Source organism: Pelodiscus sinensis, chromosome 13, assembly GCF_049634645.1.
Source record: "Pelodiscus sinensis isolate JC-2024 chromosome 13, ASM4963464v1, whole genome shotgun sequence".
Taxonomy (NCBI): domain Eukaryota; kingdom Metazoa; phylum Chordata; order Testudines; family Trionychidae; genus Pelodiscus; species Pelodiscus sinensis.
In genome coordinates, this window is record NC_134723.1 from 2,426,408 (window position 1) to 2,450,458 (window position 24,051).

General features: G+C 54.7%; 1 protein-coding gene across 8 annotated transcripts in view; it reads right to left on the bottom strand.

Moving 5' to 3' along the window:
* Positions 1-3,234: 3,234 nt before the first annotated feature.
* The window catches only part of LOC106731628 (exocyst complex component 1-like), a 58,661-nt gene continuing 37,844 nt past the window's right edge, over positions 3,235-24,051 (bottom strand). For 5 of the 8 annotated variants that reach the window (XM_075896652.1, XM_075896651.1, XM_075896649.1 and 2 more), the window contains 10 exons: positions 21,959-22,108; positions 20,428-20,521; positions 13,407-13,540; positions 12,079-12,189; positions 11,738-11,826; positions 9,982-10,219; positions 8,478-8,661; positions 7,350-7,549; positions 4,065-4,259; positions 3,235-3,557 (listed from right to left, as the gene is read on the bottom strand). In XM_075896652.1, coding sequence (XP_075752767.1) covers positions 3,402-3,557; positions 4,065-4,259; positions 7,350-7,549; positions 8,478-8,661; positions 9,982-10,219; positions 11,738-11,826; positions 12,079-12,189; positions 13,407-13,540; positions 20,428-20,521; positions 21,959-22,108 — 1,551 coding nt within the window. In that variant the 3' untranslated portion in view covers positions 3,235-3,401. The remainder of the gene's footprint in view (positions 3,558-4,064; positions 4,260-7,349; positions 7,550-8,477; positions 8,662-9,981; positions 10,220-11,737; positions 11,827-12,078; positions 12,190-13,406; positions 13,541-20,427; positions 20,522-21,958; positions 22,109-24,051) is intronic. The other 3 variants (XM_075896648.1, XM_075896647.1, XM_075896646.1) reach the window with 3 other exon arrangements.

Consider the following 24,051-nt stretch of genomic DNA (forward strand, 5'->3'; position numbering starts at 1 on the left):
GTGTGGCTCAGCGGGAGGGGGTGCTTGTTAGCAGTCTTTACCCAAGCGGTCCCACTGACAGCGAGGGAGCATGAAAATAACCCCCCGCTGATAACTTCTGAAGTGTCCTTTTAGCAACAGTTAATTGCGAGTAAAATGAACAGGCCCTTGGGGAGGATGGGTAGAGCACCGGCTGAGTCACAGACTGAAGGTTATTACCGTTAACAGCCCACTTAGACTTCCTGCTCTGCCTCTCCCAAGGGGAATCTAGCTGGAGATGCTGCTGGTAAGGAAAAGGGCTGGAAACGGGCTGGGAAGAGCAAGTGCCCGCGAGTAGGTTTGATGATAGAGTGAGGAAAAGGGACAGAGCATGGCAGCCTGCCTTTGAGTCTCCAGCAGTCGTGGCCATGGCAGAGGGACAGGTGCCGCCACTTCATTATTCCATAAGGCTCCTGGGCGTTGCTTCAGGTAGGGACCAAGTTCATCTGGGGAGGGAGGCTGGTGGTGGAATCAACTTTCTTGTACAGCGAGGAAACCCTTTTGAAATGGGGGCTAACTAGATTCTGGAAAGGGGAAGTTAGTTAGTTAGTTAGTTCTTCCCAGCAACAGGTTCGCTGAACTTTTTTGCTTGGATAAAACCCTTCTCCTGTATCTCTAAACCAGTCTGCATAAAGCAGCCAATAACATGTTGATTTTGCCTTCCAAACACTGAGCTGAACTGGTCTGGGTGGGAGTCAAATCTAGACTGTGGGACACAATGTCGCTTCTAGGAGTCTTTGAGATGCACTTTCCTCTTTTCTCCATCTGTCTCTTTGCCGGATCTCTCCTTTCCCGGCTCGCTGTCTGGTCCCACCCTCTTTCTTGATCCCCCCTTTCTTTGCATTGTTCTGTTCCTTCTGCATTTCCTCCTGTCTCCCACTTTCCTGGAAAGCTTGTAGCGGTTTCTTTCCCTGTTGTTCCATGCAGGATCTCACTTCTGTTCCTACAGCTTTACCACCCAGCTCCTCTCATCCCCAGCATGGCTCTGAGCTTCTTCCTCTGTGTTCCATCATCTCCCTTGGCCTATGCAGGTAAGACCAGGAGCATTACCACCTAAAAGCTCCTTCTGCAGCTTACCCATATTTTTGTACTGGCTTCTGTTTTGCCAGCAGGTCACCTGTCCAGGCCACTGACGCTCTCACCTGGAACGACATGCCAGTGTGCCAGTCTTACCAAAGCACCAAAGGACTTGGGAAAGAAACATTAGTTCTGAATGGATCGTATACTGAGCTGTCTGCACTGGAATTTGGAGCAGAATTGAAACTGTTTCCAAAGCGCTGTCTGAGTGGCAGATTAAGGGCAGTCAGTGAATTAAACAGTGTGCTAATCCGCAGTTTGCAAAGGCCATAATCCATCTGAGGGTGGGGGAGGGGAAGCTTCCAATTATTTTGACTGATTGAGCCTGTCGCTGCCCCATGAAAAATACCATCTCCTCCTTGAAGTGCCTCAACACAAATATACGTCTTGTGCTGCCTATCCAAAGCCCACTGAAATCAACGAGACTTTGCAATCGCTTGCGCATCCGATCGACTTTGGATCGGCAAGGCTCCGCCACTCAGTGATGGCTAGAAGGAGAGGCAGACAGGGCGATACTGTCATAGGCACTCTCCTGAGTGCCCACCTCAGTTCTCTCTCCCGGCTACTCCAATAACTACACTTCTGGGCCTCTTAACACCCTCCTTAAGGGTTAGTTTGTTATAGGAACCTTGTGCAATACAGGACACAACACAAGTCCCAAACTGATGGTCTATTTCTTACGCAACGTGAGCAGATGTGAATGCTCAAGACTCATCCCTTGATGCCCCACATACCATTCTTCACTGCCTTCAACCATGCTTGGACTCTCGGTGAGTCGTCTTCTGTCCTGCTGCCACCTTAGCCTTGCCAACCAGAATGCAACCTCCCTCTTCCTACTGGAACCCTCTGACACCCTGCACCACACATTCACCACTTTGGTAAGGTTCTGATATATTTTGTACAGATTATGCCTTGAAAATTCATAATTTGCTGAATATCGTTATTCTGTTGAAAAGTATGTACCATCGCTGCATGTACAACTCTGAGATTTGCTAGATGATTATTACTGAAATACATATAGTTCTGGTTAATGCCCGTTGAACACTTTCTTAGTGACACAGGCGCATGTGCGGTGCGAGGCGACCACACTGCAATAGCAGAACAGGTCAAAGCTGCGAGGCCAACACCGAAAGGATTTTATTATCTTGTAGTGCTAGCAACGGGCAGACAGGCTAAATTAGATAAGAATGGGAAGATCCCTGGGAAAGTGCATCAGACCAGCCCATAAATCTGGGAAACTGCATCAGACCAGCCCGTAAATGAAACATCAATAACAACATCACAGAAAAGAACTTTTTGTTCAGCAGAGTTGGTAGATGCCGCGGCAGCTGAAGTGGCTAACAGCATGCAGCCAGCCTTTGCGTGGCTGGGTCATTCCTAAGCAGGGATCTGTTTGTTTCATTGGCCTGAGGAAGAACCAAGAACGACGCCTTATGGCGCGTCCAACGTCCATGGGCAAGCTTGTGGAAATGATCTTGGCGCGCACACAGAGGGTTCATTTCACACACACCGAGGAGAGAAGGGATTGCTTTGCCTGTGGACTCTGGCCTCAGGGCTGCTCAGAGCCCAACTGAGGGGATGAGAGGAGACTTGAGCATAGAGACCAATATCGTCTCTGCCCCCACAAGGCTAACAGAAAGGGACAGGAGAGGAGCAAACCGCCACGTGCCTTTCGGCAGAACCAGAAGGGCACGTGCCCAGCACTGGCTGCAGCTATGAACCGCCTGTGGGAACTGCAGCCGGGAGGTGAATAGCCCATTTACTTTGTGCTTTGCATAGACAACCTAAACCAAAACCTCAAACGCAAACAGCCATAGACATTAGTGGGCTGGAACGCCAACCCCTCTAGAGCTGGATTCCCTGGCAGTTAGGGCACTGGGAACCCAGATCCAAACTGTTACCCTTGGATCCATCTCTAGTTCTATACAAACCCAGGTCTGCTGCCCATGGAAGAGAAATTCACTGGAATAGTCCAAGTGGCCAAGAATCACATTACCCCTTGGACCCTCCTCGAAATCCGTAAGCCCAGAGTGCTAAATATACCAGGCTTCCTTCCCCCAATGCCGCGCCACTCGGTGTGACGAAACTTCCTGGAAGCTCAATGTTTTTCTCTCAGGGAAGGTCAATTTTCAGGCTGACAACTGTGAAGGTTCCTCTTTAATTCCATACTAACCCACATGGGGTTAACCTAGGCTGAAAAGCCTTGTGCCAAACGTCACTCCGGAGTGTATTTTCCCATGGCCGTTTCAGCCGATGGTCCCAGCGGGAGCTGTTCTCGCGAGGTGCTCAGCCAGCGGGGATTGCTTTCACATGCCGGCCTGAGTGATGGAGATGAAATAGCTCAGCAAGTCCTCCACGGTGAAGTCCATTGTGATCCCAGACCCTGGGTAGCAGCGCTGGATCAGGTGCTCAAATTCTTGGTACTGCCGTATGAACTCCTGTTCCATGGCTCGCCAGACCACCTGCAGGTAAAACAGCATCAATAACCGCTCTTCCCGGGAGTGCCCCACCCCACCGCCCTCATTGGTTCGCTGCAGTGCTCCATAACCATCCACGCCCACAGAGGCACAATGTTCTTCAGCCCCTGCCAGATGAGCGCGGAGAGTAAGGGGCACGCGCAGGGCTGGCCTTGGAGCTTCTAGGCCCAGATCCTCCAGGGCAGGTAGGAACCCAACTCCCATTGAAATCCGTGGGAGCAGAGATGGAAGAATTCCCACTAATTTTCAGACCTCGTGTGTAACTAACGATACTAAGAGAAGCAGGGAGAAGAGACGGGTCACAGGGGAAGGAGGCGGAGTGAGGGTGGGATGAGGAGATGGAACAATGGGCATGAAGAGGGAGACAGGACAGAGGGAGCGGTGGCCAGAGAGGTGCACCAAGAGGTCCCCTTCCTTCTGCCATTGCTGCCCAGCAAACTCGGCCCCCAAGCCCCTGACGACGACGACGCTTCGCCCCCAAGCCACACTCACCGGCAAGAGGTTTTCCTCGGGGGAGAGATGCTTGTGAATCTTCCTGTAGAGCGTTTCGAGAGCTCTCTTCACCTCCCTGCCCGGGTACTTCTCGATCACCTTCCGCAGCTCCTGCTTGCTGTACGCCAGCTGGAAACTCACCTCCTCCTCTCTCACCCCCTGGGCCACGCGGGCTTTCACCCCCTCGAAGAAATGCTGGGGAGGCAAAGGAGACTCATCGGGCTCTACCGACTTTTCTCAGCACCTCTCGCAGACCGTGCTGGAGCAGGTCGGACGGTTCCTTCACAGCCAGCGACTCTGCCTCGGTGGCTAAGTTCTGCCGGGGAGGATGCTTTTAGCTCTCATCCTGCCATGCTCTGCCCTGCAAAGAGGTTCCTGTGGACTATTTACTACTTCCCATTCCTACCAGTGATTCCTACTCTGTGTTTCCTGTCTCTGGACCGGCGTGCCTGACCGTGCTTTCGGGATCGTCGACTGATTCTTGGTTTACTTGACTGACAAACCTTTTGTTACCTTAATCCCCCTGCCTCTGTTTATAAACAAACCCTTGCTCCTGGGGTTCGAATTCATCACAGTCAGCCTGTGTTGCAATTCAGAGTTCTGTCTGGGGCTAGCGGAGTAGACCCTTCCTACCAAATTCGAGATTGGGGGGGCGGGACTGAAGCCCCCCAAATGACACCCTTGAGGTAAGCCCTTAGGTCTCTTAACTGCAACGGGGACTTCAGTCCCTAAATCGGCTAGTCACTCTTGGAAATTCTACCCCATGTCCCGTAAACTAAGCCGCTCGTAACGGAAAAGTTACCCGGAGAACAGCCGTGGGCAGCAAAGACCCGGCTCAGGGGTCCTCTCCCGGAGCTGAGCACTGCTAACAGACCCCACACATGCAGTCCCTTTGCCTCGCCACCAGCAATGAAATTCCACTCATCAGTGCAAGACAAAACAAATTAGCACAGGCAGCAAGTTGATTGGAGCTGTGGCTGGTGTCAGGTGCTAAGCAGATCTTCCAGGGACAGGAGGCATTTCACAGCAAAGACCAGATGCAAATCCAAATCAAGAGGCATTTCAATTAAGTCCAGCTGGGCTCAGCTTTTATTAGAAGTTATAGGCCATGGAGCAGGTGGGGGAGCATTAATCACAGCGGCCAGGGGTTAGTGGAGTGGCAAGGAACTATGGGAACGATATGTCTGTCCGCTCGAGTGGAGCCAAGCTTTTAGCTCAGTTAACACATCAATCACTTGGGAGCCCTGCAATTATGTTAGGAAGCTCTGTGCGAGCAGCCATCCAGAAGGCCCCAGCCTCAGCCAGCCATAGACAGGCAGCCGGAAGAGAAAGCAGCGATACAGTCCCTTTGGTTCAGAGCCAGTTCAGGTGAGCCGCACAAGCAGTTCTGCTAGCTCACATACAAGAGGGAAGATGTTACCCCGGATCCCAGCGAGAGAGGGTGGCGATGCAGAGCCATGGTGCGTGTTAGTCTCTGGGAGGTTCGCGTTTTACAGAAGTGGCCTCTGATTTCTCATTTACGGGTGCCCCACTTTTCATACCTCCAGGCATCTAAAGATGCGCGCACCAAATTTAGAGACCACTGTTGAAAATTTGACCCCAAACTTATGACTGTCTGTAGTGGTGGACATTACAAGTAGAATGGGAAGCAACTCTCTAGGAAGGAGTCCTGCAGAAAGGGATCTAGGGATCATAGAGGATCACAAGCTAAATATGTCAACAGTGTGACGCTGTTGCAAAAAATGCAAATGATTCTGGCTGCATTAACAGGAGTGTGGTGAGCAAGACACGAGAAGTCATTCTTCCCCTCTACCCTGCGCTGGTTAGGCCTCAATTACATTATTGTGTCCAGTTCTGGGTACCACATTTGAAGAAAGACAGAGAGAAACTGGAGAAGGCTCAGAGAAGAGCAACAAGAATGATGAAAGGTCAAGAGAACATGAGCTGTGAGGGAAGGCTGAAAGAACTGGACTTCTTTAGTTTAGAAAGAGAAGACGGAGAGGGGACATAATAGTGGTTTTGAAGTATTTAAAAGGGTGTCACAGGGAGAGGGGGGTGGGAATTGTTCTCCTTGACCTCTGAGGACAGGACAAGAAGCAATGGGCTTAAATTGCAGCAAGGGGGTTTAGGTTGGACATTAGGAAAAACTTCCTAACCATTAGGGTGGTTAAACACTGGAATAAATGGCCTATGGAGGTTGTGGAATCTTCATCTCTGGAGATATTTAAGAGCAGGTTAGACATCTGTCAGGGATAATCTAGACCATGGGTTCCAAAAGTGGGGATGTGTGAGGAAATTCAAGGGGGGGGGGTTGTGAGGTGACGCAGCCTCCCTGTCCCCTGCAATCAAGTTTTGCTGCTCTGGTCAGTTTCTTTTTTCTTCTCAACAAGTTTTGCTGCTATTTTTGAGGAGGGGGGTGGGGCGGGAGGGTTTTAAAAAAGGGGGCATGATGCCGAAACGTTTGGGAACCACTGATCTAGACAGTGTTTGGTCCTGCCCTGTGGGCAGGGACTGGACTCAATGATCTTTCGAGGTCCCTTCCAGTTCTAGGATTTCCCCTGCAGGTCTGAATGGCATAAGAAGTAAGTAGAAATAGGACACCACGCTGGGAGTCAGAAGAGCTGGGTTTATGTGAGCCCTGTCCCTGAGCTGCGGTTTGACCTTCAGTGAGTCATTTCCTCTCTTGTGTGTCAATTTCCCCTTTCCCCATCTAGTCTATTTCGACAGGAACTCCTTGGGGCAGGGAGGGCTGTGTCTTACGATACACCTGCCCTGCGCCAGTTCTGTGCTAAAGGGGGGAAGGTCGACTCAAGATCTGAAACTTCAGCTACATTAATTACATAGCTGGAGTCAACACGTCTTGATTTGAGTTTCCACGCGGCCATTACAGTGGGAGACTCCCGGCGGCTTCCCTTACTCCTTGTGAGGAGCAGGAGTACCGACGGGGCACCCTCTGATTTCGATTTAGCGGGGCTTTGTTAGAAAAATGGTGCTTCAGATGAGCCTGGAACTGCCTGTGTCATGGCTGCTGGAGAGGCAGAATGGTTCAGTGGTTAGGGCATTTGCCTAGGACATGGGGGACCAGGATTCCAGCTGCTGCTCTACCACTTGGGGCGAGTCACTTTGCCTTGCTGCATCTTGGAGCCCCAGCCGGGAGAAGGCCCTCCCAGGTGTGGGGTGAGGAGAAATCCACTAAAGACGGCGGGGTGCTCGGGCCGGATGGCCATAGGTGACCGCTGAGTGCTACGAAGAGAGACAGGAGGCTGTGGCTTGTGATGTACTCACGTTGAGTTTCTCCAGTGGCTGCCCCAGGTACTTGATGACGTATCTCTCCAGGTGCTCTCCGTACCTTTGCTTGGCTTCCCTCCGCTTGCTTTCCAAGCAGTGGATCTTCTTTTGGCACAGGAAGCAGTGGATGTGGTGGAAGTTTTCCATCATCACCATGTCCGTATTGACCTTCAGGTTTGCCGAGGCCAGACGGTTGACTGAAAAGAAAGGCACAAAGCACAGAGGCTTGGAGGGACCTGGTGGTGACCAAGCTGGGCCGGAAGGCAGGGAGAGACAAGGGGAGAAGACGGGGAGTTAAGCCCACCGTGTGCTAACACGAAAGGCTCTTCCAGGGGATCGAGGCAAGTCCTATCAGTCCAGTCCACAGACTGAGTCAGCCTTCTAAGCCTGGGCATCCGGCCTATAGCTCTTAGCCTGGCCCACCTGGATGGCTGGCTGGTTCCAACACCCGCAGGAGAAATGCAGCGAAGAGGAACAGCAGTTTCACATCATAGGAAATAACAATCAATCTCAGTAGCTTTAGAATCACGGCAGAGGGTGCCGGGGGGAGGGGGAGGGACTGGTCTGATTGGTGACATGGCTTATCCAGGTTAATATGCAAGGAAGGCTCCGCCCTCTGCCTCAGGGAATGCTGCTAATGCGCTGGCCAGCCTGCCAAGGGCCCTGTGGCCATGTGTGTGGGGAGGTCGCGTTCCCAGAGCCCCTGTCAGGCTGGGAAGCAAGAGACCAGCGTTGAGTCTCCCATTAGGATCTTTTGCAAGGCAGTGCAAAGTGCAAGCTGTAAACGGCCACCCTCACCCTCTTTCCCTGGGTCACTGCTTTGTGGGGGCCACCTCCCTCCGCACAGCGTATGCCAGTGACTCTGCCCCTCCTGACACTCGGGGTCTCTACTTCCGCCAGCTCGGGCGTGTCTGGAGCCGTGCAATGCATTCTCCGGACCGCTCCACCTGGGTGGTGGCAGGGGGTGGGTGGCGGAAGGATTTCACAGTTCCAACTTGGATCAGGATCCGAATTTCCTGGTGGCCTCTGTGTCTATAACTGACCCAGGATCCAGCTCCAAAAGCCCCGGGCATTTGAACATCTGCTCCGGAGCTGCATGTTGTGATTCACGCCCCCCAGACTCACTGCTGCCGAAGACACTGTCCACCAGTTTGGCGTGCGCCTTGTCCAGTTCCCCCCTCCGCTGAGCCCACCGGAACGCTTCCTCCGCGAAGTTCACAAACTCCTCGTAGCGGCTGACGAGGGGCAGGATCCCGCCTTTCGCCCGGCTCGGCACCTTGGCCTCCTCCATCTCTCTGCACAGGACACCCTGGGTGCAACGCAAATAAACCAGAGCGCTCTGACTGGCCCGCCCCAGCTTTGCAGGCAGAACGCCGAAGAGCCAGCCAGCAAGTAAGCCCCGTCTGTGCCAGCTGACCCCGGCACTGGTCGCTGACAGCAGTGAATCGGGAATGATCCACGGGTGGATTTCCGGGCTCTGATTCACACAGCTGCAGGTTCTCAGGCCAGAAGGGACCAATGGGATTGTCTGGTCTGACTTCCTGTGGGGCACAGCCGGCAAACCTCACTCAGTTTTGCCTTCCTCCAGCCCCATGACTTGTGGCTGAAAGGCCGTGTCTTAGCTAGCCGGATTGGAAAGGGAGGGCTAACGCCATGTGCTCGGCGGCCCAGGGCACACACGGGACCGGCTTGCACTGCCCACGGGTCTCTGTGCTGACTTGGGAGCCTCCGGGAGCCGAATCCAAAGTGCGCGTCTCTCGAGGTCAGCGTTGCTCTCGACTTCAGTGGATTTTGTATCAGCCGCTCACCAGCCTGCCCACACAATTGTGTGCGCGCCCCCCCCGGGACCCCATCTGCAATCTGCCCTGGTGCTCCATCCCACCTCCCCCGCCTTGTCAGCACTCTTCAGACCTGGCCTCAAGAGACACGGTCGCCCTGCCGGGGAGAGTGGAGGGCGCTCAGAGAGCACTTCAGTGCCCAGTGACTCCAGGAATGACAGCCTGGGAGCCCGCTTGCCTCAGAAGAAATACAACCAGGGCATCGGCAGGGCAGGCTCTGCCTCCAGGGCCCAGCACTCTGCCGCTGAGGGACACAGCTAGGGCGGAGAGGAGCATGGGGCTCTGTGACAATAGCATTGGGAATGTGGACCCGGCCCTCAGCCTGGGTGGGGGCAGGCCTGAGTACCGGCTGGGCTGGTTCTGGGATGGGGACCTGTCCACGAGCAACTAGCGTGAGACCCTTCCCGCTCCAGGCGGCCGGCCGGCCCCGCCAGGCAGAGCTGGGCTGCACTAGGACGGAGCCAACGACCTGGACAGCAAAGTCCCTAGTGCGGAGTTTCTGCCACTGCTCTTAGGAGTGGGCTGCTTGAAACCCCTTGGCCCGGAGCCGGCGTGAAAGTGCAGCCTCCCCGGTGCGCGGGTGCAAGGGGGGACCTCGCCAACGCCCGGGGTCAGGTGGTGCAGGAGCTGGGGGCCAGAGCCGCAGTGGCGTTGGCTTGGCTGGGCGGGCCGTGGCTTGCGCGGAGCCCGGCGGCTTTACTCCAGCTTGGAACCGGGACCAGGCCCAGCAGCGCGGCCCGTTCTCAGGGAGGGTAAATGCCGGCTCGGGCTCCCGGCGGCTGGGCACTCACAATGCACTTGTTGAAGTTGCTCTTGGCCAGCAGGCGGGTGTTGCTGAGCACCAGGTGGAGGAAGGGGCAGGAGGCCGCGGCGGAGCCTTGCATCCCAAACATGTGGTCGTTCAGGGTGACCAGGACCTGCAGGCAGCTAAACGGGTGGACTCTACTGCAGGCGTCGACGAACCCTCTCAGCTCTGGCTCCAGGGAACTGAAGATCTCAGCCAGCAGCAGGCTGGGGTGCCCGTCTCGTCTGGAATGAGGGTCACACACGGGGGGGGCTGGGTCAGAGAGCTGCTCAGGCAGTGGCCCCCAGAGAGGGCTGGACCGCGGACAGAAGGACACATGCAGGGGAACTCCAGGTTGCCACAAAGGCCCAGCCCTCGGCTGCCTAACTCACCTGGATTTCCATAGGAGGGGGGAGCCTAAATAACTTGGAAGGTTGCAGGCTGTTGGCAAGTCACGCACACAGCTCTCCCCCCCGGTATTAGTGATGTGGTGACAGCGATAGCCCGACCCCGATCGGTGACACCGAGCGTCCGGAATCGCCACTGGAATTCCCGACTCCGTCCCAGCCCTAGCGGTCTCGCCCGTCCCAGACTGCAGCACTAGCGGAATTCTCGCCGTTCTGGGTTTCTTTGCTGCGTTGCCCCTCGCGAGCAGACTAGAGGCAGGGGTAAAAAACCCTTTCGCCCGGCCACTCTGCTGAGTCAGTGCTGGGTCCGGTGACGCTGGCAGGGTAAGCGTTCATGGGACACGTGCGGCAATTTGAGCCCAATTTCGCCCTAACCCTCTCTCACTCACGCCATGGGCAGGGCTCCTGAGTTTCACCGGCGTCACTGTGATCTGGATCCAAGCCAAGGGGGTTTTTTGGCCTGTCTGACCGAGAGCCACATCTTACCCAGCTCCCTTCCTCTATGTAGTCTGCCTCTCTGGCCATGGGGAAAATGCCTTCCTGACCTCACATACTGTGATCGGTTAGACTCTGAGCATGTGGGTGAGACCCACCAGCCAGACCTGGGGAAAGAATTCCCAGAGCCGTGTCCACATTGGGTGTGTCTAAACTACATGGCTCCGTTGACGGAGCCATGTAGATGAGGCTGATCAGCAGAGGGAAATGAAGCCGTGATTTAAATCATCATGGCTTCATTTAAATTTACATGGCTGCCGCGCTGAGCCGACAAACAGCTGATCAGCTGTTTGTCGGCTCAGCGCGCTAGTCTGGATGCTCCCGCGCCGACCTGAAAGCCCTTTATCGACCTTCCCGGTAACCTTCATCCTACCAGGCATAACGGGGAGGTCGATAAAGGGCTTTCAGGTCGGCGCGGGAGCATCCAGACTAGCGCGCTGAGCCGACAAACAGCTGATCAGCTGTTTGTTGGCTCAGCGCGGCAGCCATGTAAATTTAAATGAAGCCGCGATTATTTAAATCACGGCTTCTTTTCCCTTTGCCGAACAAACAAATCTACATGGCTCCGTCGACGGAGCCATGTAGTCTAGACGTACCCCGAGTGCTCCATCAGCTGCTATTGGGAACAATTGCTAATAGCAGCAGTGGATGGGCCATATGCCATTGGAGGCAATCTCATCAGACCATCCCCTCCATCAGCTTAGCGTGGGCCAGGAGACCCTTGTCAGCTGCTGCTCACATGGCCTGTTGGAGTTTGTCCCCTGATAAAGGGCAGAGAGGTGAGGAATCACCAGAACCCTGGCCGGGTTCAGCCAGCTCCTTAGCCGGACACTCCCCGGGATTCCAGGCATGACAAATTACTTCTCATCCACGTACGGGGGCTTCGTCTTGGGCCAAGGAGACGTCTCAGGAAAGGCTGCGTCTGCTCCTCGCTTGCTTGCGGCGGGTGGCTGAAAGAGAACGGGGAGAAGACAGCTCATCTCGAGAGCCTTCCCTCCTCCCCCCGAGGGTAGATAAGCTTTGTGTGTCCACACAGCACAAGTAGTGATGCCTGGCGCCGCCCCGTGCACAAGCTTAGGGCTGCAGTCAGAGACGCAAAGGTAGATAAGAAATTGCTTTAGGAGACTTAAGCACTGAGTTAATTTCAGCTCTTTGCTCCCAAAGGGGTAACTCTCTTTCGGCAGGATCAGTGGTTGGCTTACCCCCAGCACCTCTTGGTCTGCGGCATCCTGGCTCAGCATGAAGAATTTCTCAATGAACCTCTGCTCCGCCACGCACAGGGGTGGCAGCTCCCTCAACACCTGCTCCAGCAGCTGCGTAGAAATAATCGGACACACGGTTCAATCCTGGCTCCCGCCTAGCAAGCCTCAGTCTTCCCTCCTGCCCCTGCAGCGTCAAGGTGTCTCCCACCAGGAAACGTCAGACGCATTTAGAAGTGCCAATTACCACGCTGCATTGGCGCTCCCAGATCGGCCAGACACAGTCTCTTAATCTGGAGCAAATTTTACCCGGTTGGATCTGTAAACGGGGCCAGTGCTCAGCAGCATGGAACACATAATACTGTGGGCGGCTGCAGGCAAAGGAGGAGATTCAGGGGGAAAAAAACCCACCCAGGCAAAGGGCTGGAGGCGGAGAGAGCAGAGAATTCGCCGTGCACCCGTATAACAGAGATCCGGAAGGGCTGGCCCCCCCTTTCCATCTCCACTCTGGGATCGTCCTTCTCACAGAGCTGGATGAATAATGTTTGGGGGTTTTTGTTTTCCGGTTTATTGGCAATTCTCCAAAAACGATAAAACATTGTTTTAGGTTGAACTGAAAATTATTTTTTCCCCTGAATTTTTGGTAAATTGGGAAAGAATGGTGTTGACCAAAATGTTTCCATTTTTAAAAAGAATTTTTTAGTAAAAATGAAATGAAAGGCCATTTGAAAACGTCCTTTGGAACCAAAACTTTGTAACGTTTTGTTCTGAAACTGTCTAAATGAAACATTTTTAACAAAAATTAAGTGTTTTTCTTCTGATGACCAGTCGGGTGAAACCAGCTCGAAACTGACAAAGTGTTTTGGTGCCATCAAATCTGCACTTTTCATCTGAAAATGTTGGCCCTGCTCTGTGCTGTGGTGACTCTGTTCATGCCCTTGGCCCCGTCTAAAAGGCCACACCCCTGGCGTGCTCTGATAGCGAGGGGGAGGTGTCTCGATAACGCTTCTCTGGGATGCCCCCGGACGTGTCTGCCATGCAGAAGTTCAGCTCGGGTCTCAGACTCCACCCTTCCACGCAGCTCGGCTGGGAAACCCCCTCCTGGGATCTACTTGTGGGTGCCACAAACACTGAGCTAGGGTTGGAGAAGCAGCAAGTTGCCTCGTTCTCTGCGTTCACTCAAATCCTTCCTAAACAACAACCCCCCCACCCCGCCCCGTTTAAGCATGGACTGAAAAGCAGAGAGGGACGGGTGTTGGATTTCTGTGTGTTCCGTAGCCACCGTTCTAAACCACAAGTCCCCTCTTCTCCTATTAACGCGCAGTGCTTACTTTGACAACATTTCCTCTGTCCACTTCGTCCTCTTCCCTTGCACCACTGTCTGCCCGACAGAGCGCAGGGGGCTGTCTGCTCCCGCAGGCCACCTGCTTGTCTAAACCGTCCTGCAGACCTGGAACACACAGACCTGCCGGCTTTTGTATTTACCCGCGTCTCTGTACTTCTCTCCTCTCCGTGCTGTGGGCGCAGTCGCTATGGATGATCAGCGTTTTCAACCACAGAGACGATCACCTAACCCTTCCCAACCACTCACTCGGCCACCCAGGCACAAGTGATGGGAGGAGCTGGGCACCAGTTGAATTGAACCAGGTGTAGTCTGTGGGACAGCCATGCTAAAAACGTCAGGGGGACCCGGAGTGAGAATGCACAAATCTTACTGCCATGGGATGTAAACAAAGGAGTAAAAAGTTGAAGGGTTCTCCCTCCTTTTCCGCGACTTCTCTTTTCGTTTCCATTATTGTCGGCCACTCTTCACCTGTGGTCAGAAGCCTAAATTTCAGCCCCAGAGCTGCAGACCCTGGAAACCCTGGGATCTCGTGCCACGGAGAAGTCACCAACCTTGTGGTGGAGTTTCCCCAGGCTTCCAACTCCCATGGGCTGCGCTGCCAAGGAGCCAGACCTGGAGTTCATCAGAACTTCCTCAAAATCGACCTTTCTGCACAAGATCGGTTCTGCTGCACTGCAGCAAATACGTGTCGCCCGAATTCTTCTGACTGGCCCTAGCGATGGGGTTGGGCGACTTCTCTTTTCGTTTCCATTATCGTCGGCCACTCTTTGAGGCCAGGCCTGTCGGCGTGGGGGGAAAGACTGTGGTTTTCCCGGGGCTGGGTGATTTAAAAGAGCCTGACTCCTATAATCTACAGCGGAAACAGGAGTCCCAGGACCTTTACATCGCCTCCAGAGCTCTGGACAGCTTGCGCTGAGCCATGCTGAAGGGCTGCTTGGGGGAGGCGAGCCCCCTTCCCCTACTTCTGCCTGAGGACCTGCGCCCCCACTTTGCCCAAGGCCTGGCAAAGTCTCTCAGCCGCCCTGTTTGAGGCAGGATATTCCTGGTTTCCTGCGCCAAGGGCTGGTGAGTCAAGTAGAGATACAGATGCTGCGAGCGGCTTCTGAGCTCTGTAAGGAATGTTATGGGAGCAGAGCCGGGGGCCTTGGGAATATGGGCCTGGAGGCAGGAGAGCTTGGACAGCCCTGTGCTGCGCCAGAGCAATTATTCCTACCCTGGGTGCGCCCTTGCTCAGCTCAGCCGGCAGCCACCGGCACTCCCCTGCCCATGTTCACACCAAAGGTGGGACAGAATCCAGATTCCCCGGCCAGGGCCACAGCAGCGGTGAGGTCACCTTGCCTCCAGGTGAGTGACACACGGCGGGTGATTCGCTGCGGCCCCATGCCAGGGACAAAGCCATCAGAGACTCCGCTGTGACCACAGTCCGTTTCCCTGAGACTGTGTCCTGCCATTATTTTAATTCCTAGCCAGTCATTACATGTGCACAGCCATTGACAAACGACGGGTGACCCACGAGAAGGAAATCACCGGCGCCATTTCCCAAAGCCGGATCGCACAGCCCTGCCGTAACTCCTAATGGATGCAGCTCTTATTTTTAATGAGACTCGATCCCTAAAGGGCTTCTTAAACAATAAAGCGAACTCCCCTCCCCCCCACATCTCTCTGTTTTTAATAGCTGCCGAGCTGCGGGCAAAGACAAGCTTTGCTTTCTGTTTCCCGCCCCCCCGGCAGTAAACTCACTTGTGGGGAGCCCTCGGTTACCATGCTCAATGGAAATGGTGCTCTCTCTGCCTTCTGTACGGGTCCGGCTAATTCAGGGGCAGGGAACCTCTTTTGGGTCAGGGCCACGCACAAGTGAGAAGCAAAAAAAACCCCCAAACCCCTCCCCCAAAACAACCCTCACTGAGGTGGCCCCCAACTGAGAAGAAGAAAGATGCTCCCCACATTCCCCTCACACACCAGAGCCTAAGGGGGTCAGGCTAGTAGCGTTTGGATGCTCCAGCCCCACGGGGTCGTGGCAGGGGGCTGGGGCACCAAGGTGGGCTCCCCAGTGCTGGGGGGGAGCCCCGAGCGTTGGGGGCCGGATCCACCAGAATGTTCATCCCTCCTTAGCAGGACTCCTGCCTTGCGAGAGGAAACGGGCAGCGGCCCATCCGCGTACGTAGGCGCCGAGTCCTCTCTCCCTCTCGACGCCTCAGGATGGACAGTGCGACTCAGTGAGCCAAAGCAAAGCCCAGCTCTCCCGGGCGGGCGGGCGGGCGGGCGGGCGGCAGAATCGCAGCTGCGCAATCTTGGTGAGAGGAAGTTTCCGACAATGCCTGGTCAACTAGGATCCCCGGTGGCTCTAGGCAGCCCCTCTGAGCAGGCCGCTAACAGTGTGATCGACAGCCCAGAGGGGCTACGGAAGGTCCTCGCCTGCCCTGGCTCTGAGCAGCCCCAGCAGTGGCTGGCGTGTCCGGCTCCTAGGCGTGGGGCAGCTGAAGAGGCTCCATACACTGTCCCCGCTCTGCCAGCTGGCTCTGGGCAGCCCCCATTGGCTGGGAGCTGCAGCCAATGGGAGTGGCGAGGGTGGCACTTGTGGGCATAGGCCATGCAGAGAGCTGTCTGGCCCCTTCGCTTCGCACCCGGACATGCCAGTCGCTTCCAAGAGCCGCCTAAGGCAAGTGCTGCCCGCCCAGAGCCTGCCCCGGCGACGCCAGGAGACGCCGAGGAGATGGGGTCTAGGGTCCCCTTGGCTAGAAAGGGCGCCGGGGGAAACTGTGGAGGGAGCCCGTTCTGCGGTGGGCCCCAAACAGAGGCAAGGCTCCGGGGAGGCAGTGCTGTGGGTCCGTGCTCCCGGAGAGGAGCGGGAAGTGTCCAGCACCCAGAGGGACTGGAAGCTTGAGCCTGGGGGTTCCCAGAAGGGTGGGGTGGCAGAGGAGCCCAGGCGGGCAGGCTGGCCACAGGCGGATGACTTTGTGCTGGCCGCTCGTGACTTGTAAGTGACATGGCGAGAGGGTGGAGACTCAAGCAGAGGCAGACGCCCACCGGGCTGGAGCGACCCTTTGTGGGGTTGCTCGTTGAGGGCAGCCCCGCCACGAGGGCACCTGCCAGAGGCGAGTCCACTCTTCTTCCACAGCCGTTAGGGCCAGGCCTGTCTCTTCCATGGCGCTACACCTCTCCCGCAGCCAGGCCTGTCTCTTCCATGGCGCTACACCACTCCCGCAGCCAGGCCTGTCTCTTCCATGGAGCTACACCACTCCCGCAGCCAGGCCTGTCTCTTCCATGGCGCTACACCGCTCACGCAGCCAGGCCCGTCTCTTCCATGGCGCTACACCACTCCCGCGGCCAGGCCTGTCTCTTCCATGGCGCTACACCACTCCCACGGCCAGGCCTTGCTTTCGCTGGGAGGCCTTTGCGTGCGACGGGAATGCAAACGAGGGAGGATTGAAATGTGGCCCAGGAGCATTCGGATGCACAGTGACTCCAGGCAATGGCGCACCGGGGGCTGGCTCGTACACGGGATGCCACAGCGACTTTGCTGACAGCCTGGGGCTAACAGGCTCTGATGTTTTTCCATTCGCCATCCAAAGCAGGAGGCCTCGGGGCGTATGTGACCAGCTCCATGCAGCCATTGACTGGGATAAAACAGAGGGGTTGATTTGCCCGAGGAGAGGAATGACATTAGATTCTGGGAAACACAGTTCCACGTAGGAACGGAATGGGCTCCTGCCACGGGCAGAATTGCCCATTGGTTGCTGTGCTGGTTGTTTTGTGCTACTGTATTGGTTACTACGGGGTATTACGACAGCCTCTCTCCCAGGCATACACAGGTAGGGTTGCCAGGTGTCCGGTATTCACCCAGACAGTCCGATAACAAACATTCAGAGAATACCGGACACCTAAGATGTTGGGTATTTTCTGAATTTTTCCCCGACCAGGAGGCGAAAATGCTGGACACCTGGCAACCCTACAAACACTCAGTGCCTGGCCTGCCCCGCTCCTCCCACCCGAAACCCCTCCTAGCTCCCTGACCCCAGCCCCCATGCTTACCTGGTTCCCCATGGCTGCAGGCCAAAAGACCTAGGGGAAGCAATGCTTCCCCTGGGTCTTAGTGCTCAACTTCTCCGCTGTTCCTATCCCTGCACTCACTCTTAAAGGGGACATGCTGTTTTAATGCTGTTTTATTTTAATTTTTTTTTTTTTTTTTGGCTGAATAAGTCCTAGGAGTCCTTTTTTTTTTTTTTTTTTTTTTTTTTTTTGCACTCAATGACTTTGGTCTCCCTCCCCCTTTTTTTTCCCATTCAATATAATTTTTCCCGGTGTTTTTTTTGGGGGTAGGAGTGTTCGGTATTTTTGTTCCAACCATCTGGAAACCCTATACATAGACCGGGGTGAATGCCAGAAAACGGGCATCCCAAGCACTCTGCCGCAGCCCAGCTATCCGGCGGGAGGCGAGGCACCTATGGAATATACAGGTTCCGTTTGTATATGGGTTTGTATAATATGTGTGTCCAACCCATTCCCAGAGCAGGCGGAGCCTGGGTAAAGCCTTTGATCCATGCCTCAATGTGTAGTGTTGCTAGGTGTCTGGTTTTCGCCTGGACTGTCCGTTATTCAGCTCCCCCGTCCGGTAAAAAAAACAGAAAATACCAGACATGTGAAATGTCCGGTATTTCCTGTTTCCCTCGGACGGAAGCCCAGTGGGGATCACAAAATCAATCGTACCAGATCAAACCACCGGCATAACTAATCCAACAGCCAGGACCAGCTGCTTCAGAGCAAGGTGAGAAACCTTCCTGGTGGACAGACATACAATCATGTACGCCCAGGGGCGGAGGAGAATCCCTTCTCCTGTCATGCAACCCGTTCGGAGGGAAGAGGCCGGGGTGGAGGGCTGTGGGAAGCTGAGCCCAGAAATAAGGTGAACTCTGGAAGACCGTTCCCCGAGTAGGAACAGGACTGTCCGGCACAGCATCCTGGGGAGTGGAACACTGGCAGGAGCATCTTTCAGGGGCCCTGATCTGATTGTGGGAGCAGAGTCACAGGAAAGAAGCAACTTGGCTGGTAAATGTTGTGTTTTGGGGGTCGAGGAGAATGGTTTTATCGCAAGGTTCCTGTACACATGTGAATTACGCCTAGGGGCGGTCTCTGCATTGAACACTGACAGACTATATTCCTTTGTGGGTGACTGAAGGGAAAACTGAGGCAGGCACACTACTCATGATGCCGCCTGCCATAGGAGGGCACCCCAGGAAGGAGCAGCTCTGATATAATCCCTTACGAATGTTTATTCTTCCTACTGTAGCTGCAGAGATTGCATATAAACAGCACTGCCTTTCTTGAGTCCTGCTGACTTCTTGGCCTCCATAATGTCTTGTGGCAAGGAGTTCCACCGATAACGGCATTCTGTCTGAAACTGACTTCCTGCTTTGATTTCTAAATGCCTTTTCATTGTATTGAGGTCACCTTGCTCTGGTACTACAAGAGAGGGTAAATAGGAGTATCGAATTGCATGAAGAAAGTACATTATTTTATACACCTCTGTCCTCTCTCTGCTTAGAGATGCATGGGCAAGTGGTTCTGTTCATTGAGAGGGCATCAAGTCCAGTCCCCTGCACTCATGGCAGGACCAAGCACCAGTGGGTTGGGTGAAGATGGGTTAGGAAGATCCTGATTCTGGTATGTCCATTCTGGCTCACCAAAGAGCATCATGTGAGATCTCAGTTGCAAGCTGGCGTCTCCCCAGCCATCACTGCCACTGTGAAAAGCAGGGACCGACGCTCTTTCAGGAGCTACGTGTCCATTCCAGAAAATTATGTTCTCAAGAGTGTAATTTAAGAGCAGGTCACCCGATATGCCTGAGACCTGTTCCTGCAGACAGGAGGCACGGAATGTCCTCTCTCGGTCAGGGCCGTAACTTGCAGCCTAATTGTGCTTAATTTAACACAATGGATTCGAAATTGTGCTTAATTTAACACAATGGATTCGAAATCACAGGTTGAGGAATGGTTGTGAAATCAGCAGGAGAGGACCCAGGAACACACAAGCCATGGAGGGCAGATTAACCCGTCCATAGGCAAAGACAAGGAATTCTGGGGGGATTTCTAGAAGACAAAGAAGCGACCCTGGCCCCTCTCACTGGGGAAGGAAAGCTTTTCCATTCAAGGAAGTGGGGTCTCCCTGGGGTTATGAGCATGTGGGGTGAGAGAAAACTCCTTTAGACAGGAGGTTAACCTGCTAGTTCACTTTAGTCTCTGGAAAGTGCGGTTATAATTGTGTTTTATGTGCAGCTACTCACTTCCACTAGCCTTCCTTCTCACTATCGGTACAGTCAGGTGCTGTGGTAGCCAGCAAATCACTGGTCCCCAGTTGAAACTGACAAGCTGGTGGTGACTGTTCTTTTGGGAACAGCCAACCTGGTAAGTCTTAGGGATCAGGGATTGAGATGCAGGACGCTGCAGGGAACACTCGGAGGACGGGGGCCTGGTGTGGGCCAACCGGTACAGACAATGCAAGGCCTGCAAAGTCCTGGGAGCTGGCACCTGCGTTCTCAGGGGCTGGTGGTTTCAGGGAGCTGAGCCACAGCAAACATGCTGCTAAATGCAAAGCCGGCCAGTGTCTCACCGGTGCGCCACACCCGGGTGCACTGGCTTCCTTTCACCTTTGCTTGATGCCGTAAATACATAGCATGTGCATAACTTCATTTCTGGCTCTCTTGATGCCTGTGGAAATGCCTCCCTTAATTCCTACAGGGGAAGCCGCAAAGCTCCCCTTGCTCAGAAGCAAACAAACAGTGCTGAATAAACCTGCAGCAAACAGCCATACAAAGCCCACCTGGTGTGAATCAGCATATTCCTCTACAGACAAGGGAGCTTCGTCAGTCTGCATCCACTGAGCACTTGGCCCGCAGACGAAAGGGGCAAACCCACCCAAGGAACCGATAGTCCAGGAGGCAGAAAGGGGAAAACTCCTCCATGCGCTCGGTTAACAAATCCACCCCTGTCCCGCAGAGCCGCGCCACTTACCCTCCTTGGTTCTGCCCTGCAGCAGCAGCCTGGCCAGCTCGAAAAAGGCTTTGATTTCCCTCTCGTAGAGCCGGCTCAGATTCCAGGCATAGACCTGGGAGGGGAAGGAAGGAGGGAAATGCCAGTCTGAGCCGCTCCCCATCCCAGCCACCACCAGCCTGTCCGCAGCCCTGGCTTAGCTGCTCCAACGCCTAGTGAAATATGTCGCGCTTGGGGCCGTGGGGAGAGCTGAGAAGGGAAGGACCCGGCTGTGCAGCACTGACGCCCGTTCTAAAGTTGTGCCGTTCGCTGGCTACAGGGAGCAGGGTGGCTGAATGGTGAAGACTCAGGCACCTGGACTACTCTGCAGCAAGCACACGCTGCCCCTTTGCATGGGGGTGAACTCTGCTCCCAACACAGCTGCTGGCATCCTTGTTTTCAGCAAGCAGAACACTGCCACAGTCAGATTGTCACCCCAGGGACACCTGCCTTCAGAGGGCACCGCGGGCGTTCCCAGGCGAAGCAGGCTCAGAGTCGCCCTGTACTGTGATGGGGAGCCAGAGGGGGCTGCAGGGAACTGCTCCCTTAGTCTGAGCAATGAAGCAATGCCCAGCATGGTAGGAGGGGCTGAGCCGATGTGAAGCTAAAGTACTGGCCCTCACTGAACACAGAGGGGCAGGGTTCCCTGTAAGCTGGGCGCTTGTGCGGCCGTTCAGGAGAGATTTAAATGCTGCCCCGCTGATCAGCAGGGCGTCCAGTGTCCACAGCCAGCAGCATGTGTTTTGACCAGTGGTGCACATTCACACACACCTCAGTGCATGGAACAACATTTATTCCACACATGGATGAAAAAGTGTAGAGGATCATTGCTGAGGGGGCCATTACTTGTCTGGCACTCTCAGGGATCAACCCCGTGTGGCGTTCTTTTACCCCTCTTTGATGGGGGTTGTGTTGCAGGCCTGGGGATTTGATCTGGCTCTAAGATAGGGGCCTGTGCAGATCACTGTAAAACGGGGCTCACTAACCCTACTTTTGCTTGTCTACTTAGGCTGTGAGCGCCACTCCGCAGCGACTGTCTGTTACGACGTGTCCACAGCCTGGCCTCACGGGGCTCTGATCTCGGCTGGGGAAATCAGAGAACGATGACTTTCCCTGAGAAGCGCCCTCGTGCAGAAAACAGGGCCTAGCTGCGAAGCAGAGCCCGAAGGCCTGCACATCAGTACGGTGCTCAAGGTAAGTGATATTTTCTCGCTTCCTTTCTCATTTCATCTCTGTATGGACACATCTACCCTAAAAAGGCCACAGCTTAGAATGTCACACTCATTTAACGCCACTTGCTACGGTCAAACACCTGCATTAAGTGCTTATAAAACACTGTCTCTATTAAAGAGCCATTACCAATCCCCGTTAGGCTGAACTGACTCCCTCCGGGCTGGTGTCTCAAAGGATCCATCCCAATTAAAAACATCCAGCTTAATAACTAATCTGTTATTCCTCTCGTTAAGCCCCCAGTGCTGATGTGGCCCGGGGCACTTTGGAGGAGTGGCCGTACCTTTGGGAGGTCATGGAACAGGATCGGGTTGGCTTTCCTCAGCCAGGCCATGAGGGGAGCATAAGGGAGCAGGTCGTCGTGGTAGGGCCCATGGGTGGGTGAAATCAGCTTGCTGAGCTGCTGCATTTGGGCCAGGGATTGGCCACTTCCCTGAAACAGAAGCAAAAGCAAAGCAGAGCTCAGTGCAATAGTTCACGTGCTTACGAAGCAGATGGATCTCTTCTGGCTGGCTTGGGCAGGCCCGGTTCTAACAACGTTTGAGACGCCAGTAGCAACTTGGAAGAGTGATGTTAAAACCTGCTCTGGCCATGTGTCTACACCAGCGGTTCTCAAACTTTTTGGCCACTGGCCCACCCCACTCAATGCAGACCTCTCCGCGGAGCACCAGCCAACCCCCACGATGACAAAATGAGTGTGTGTGGTGGGGTGCGGGTGCAGGGTCTGGCCTAGAGCTAGAGTGCAGGAGCAGACTCGGGGTGTGGGGATCTGGCCTGGAGGTAGGGTGCAGGAGCAGGCTAGGGGTGCAGTGGTCTGGCCAGGAGGTTGGGTGCAGGAATGGGCTGGGGGTGGGGTCTAGCAAGGAGGGAGAGTGCAAGAGCAGGGTAGGGCTGTGGGGGGGTCTTGGAGGGAGGGATGTGTGAGGGGAATATGGGGAAGGGGAACGGGTGGCACTTACTTGGCCTGTGCTTCCTGCTGCTCCCAGGCTCCGCCCCCTGCTGCTCCCCTTGGCCATGATTCCGGCCAATGGGAGCAGAGAGGAAAGCCTCCAGGTGAGCAGTTTCCCGTATGTCCATTCCCCCAGCTGGGGGTACATGTATCCCTGGGGTGCACAGGGATCTTCTAGGGGTACAGCAACCCATATAGAGATTTGCCTAATTTTACAACAGGCTACATGAACAGCGCTAGCGAAGTCAGTACAAACTAAAATTTCACACCGCTGACTTGCTGATACCGCTCTCTACACCGTGCACAGCAATGTAAGTACAGTATTAGGTCCCAGTGGATTTATTGTGTAACGATATGGTAAAAGGAGCCTGCCAGCAGTCTGTCAGTAAGAGCGCTGGGACATTTCTGTCTTTTTATGTCGGATTTGTGTAAGCAAATGGTTTGCAAGAGAGGTGAAACGTGGAGTACGCCGGACACATCAGACTCCTGAACGGGGGAGAGTGCTTTGGAACAATCGAGAGGCGCCGCAGGAGGGTACTTAGAATGCTCTCTCTGCAGGCCAACCACAAGCCGGATGGATTCTCCGCTCGGGATGGACACGGCGGCGTGAGACCAGACTCGGGATGCAGGGCTGCTCCCGACAAACGCTGCTCAGGAAGGAAGCAGCAAGGATTGCTTTGGTCTTTCAGTGGGCACGAGGAGGGGCCAGATCGCTGTGCTCATAAGAATGGGGTTTGAGTCCCAAGCAGATGGACAAAGCCAAAAGCTGAGGCGGGAGGTGACGGGTGAGGCCAGGGCCAAAGCCCAAGAGTTTCAGGCCCACGCAGGGGGCTATACCCAGAGCCATGCCACCCGAGGCTGGAGCCCTCTGACTCGGTCTGGGAAATGGGGCTTGGCTTGGCTTTGACCCTGGATCCCAGCAAGTCTAAGCCAGTCCTGGCGACCCATGAAAATGGAATCACGGCCCACACGGGGGTCCTGGCCCACAGTTGGAGAACCGCTGGTGTAAAGGTGGATTTGAAGGACTTTGGGGCTTTGCTTCCCCTATCACGTATAAAGGAGGTGAGAAATGTGCTATTCTCCTCTCCCATCGGCCCGGCCCCCGCCTGAACAGGAGACGTCCGCTTGTTTTTTCCCTTCTTAGCAGCAGTCACACACGTCAAATGAAGGCACGAGGCATGAGAGACAACAATGAAATTACAATCAAACTGACATTAATATCCTTTCCTTTCTCAATTGCTGCAAGGGGCACATGCAAGGAGGGGCATCCCCCCGCCCCCCAACTCCCCAGGGCCACAGAGGCAGGGAAGAGTGAGCCCGGGGCAGTGGGGGGAGGGGCAGCAAGTGCCTTGGGAAGGGGGGATGGGATGGGCGGGCACAGAATCTACCCCTCCAAAAGGGGTCAAATTAAAATTCCTGTGCACACC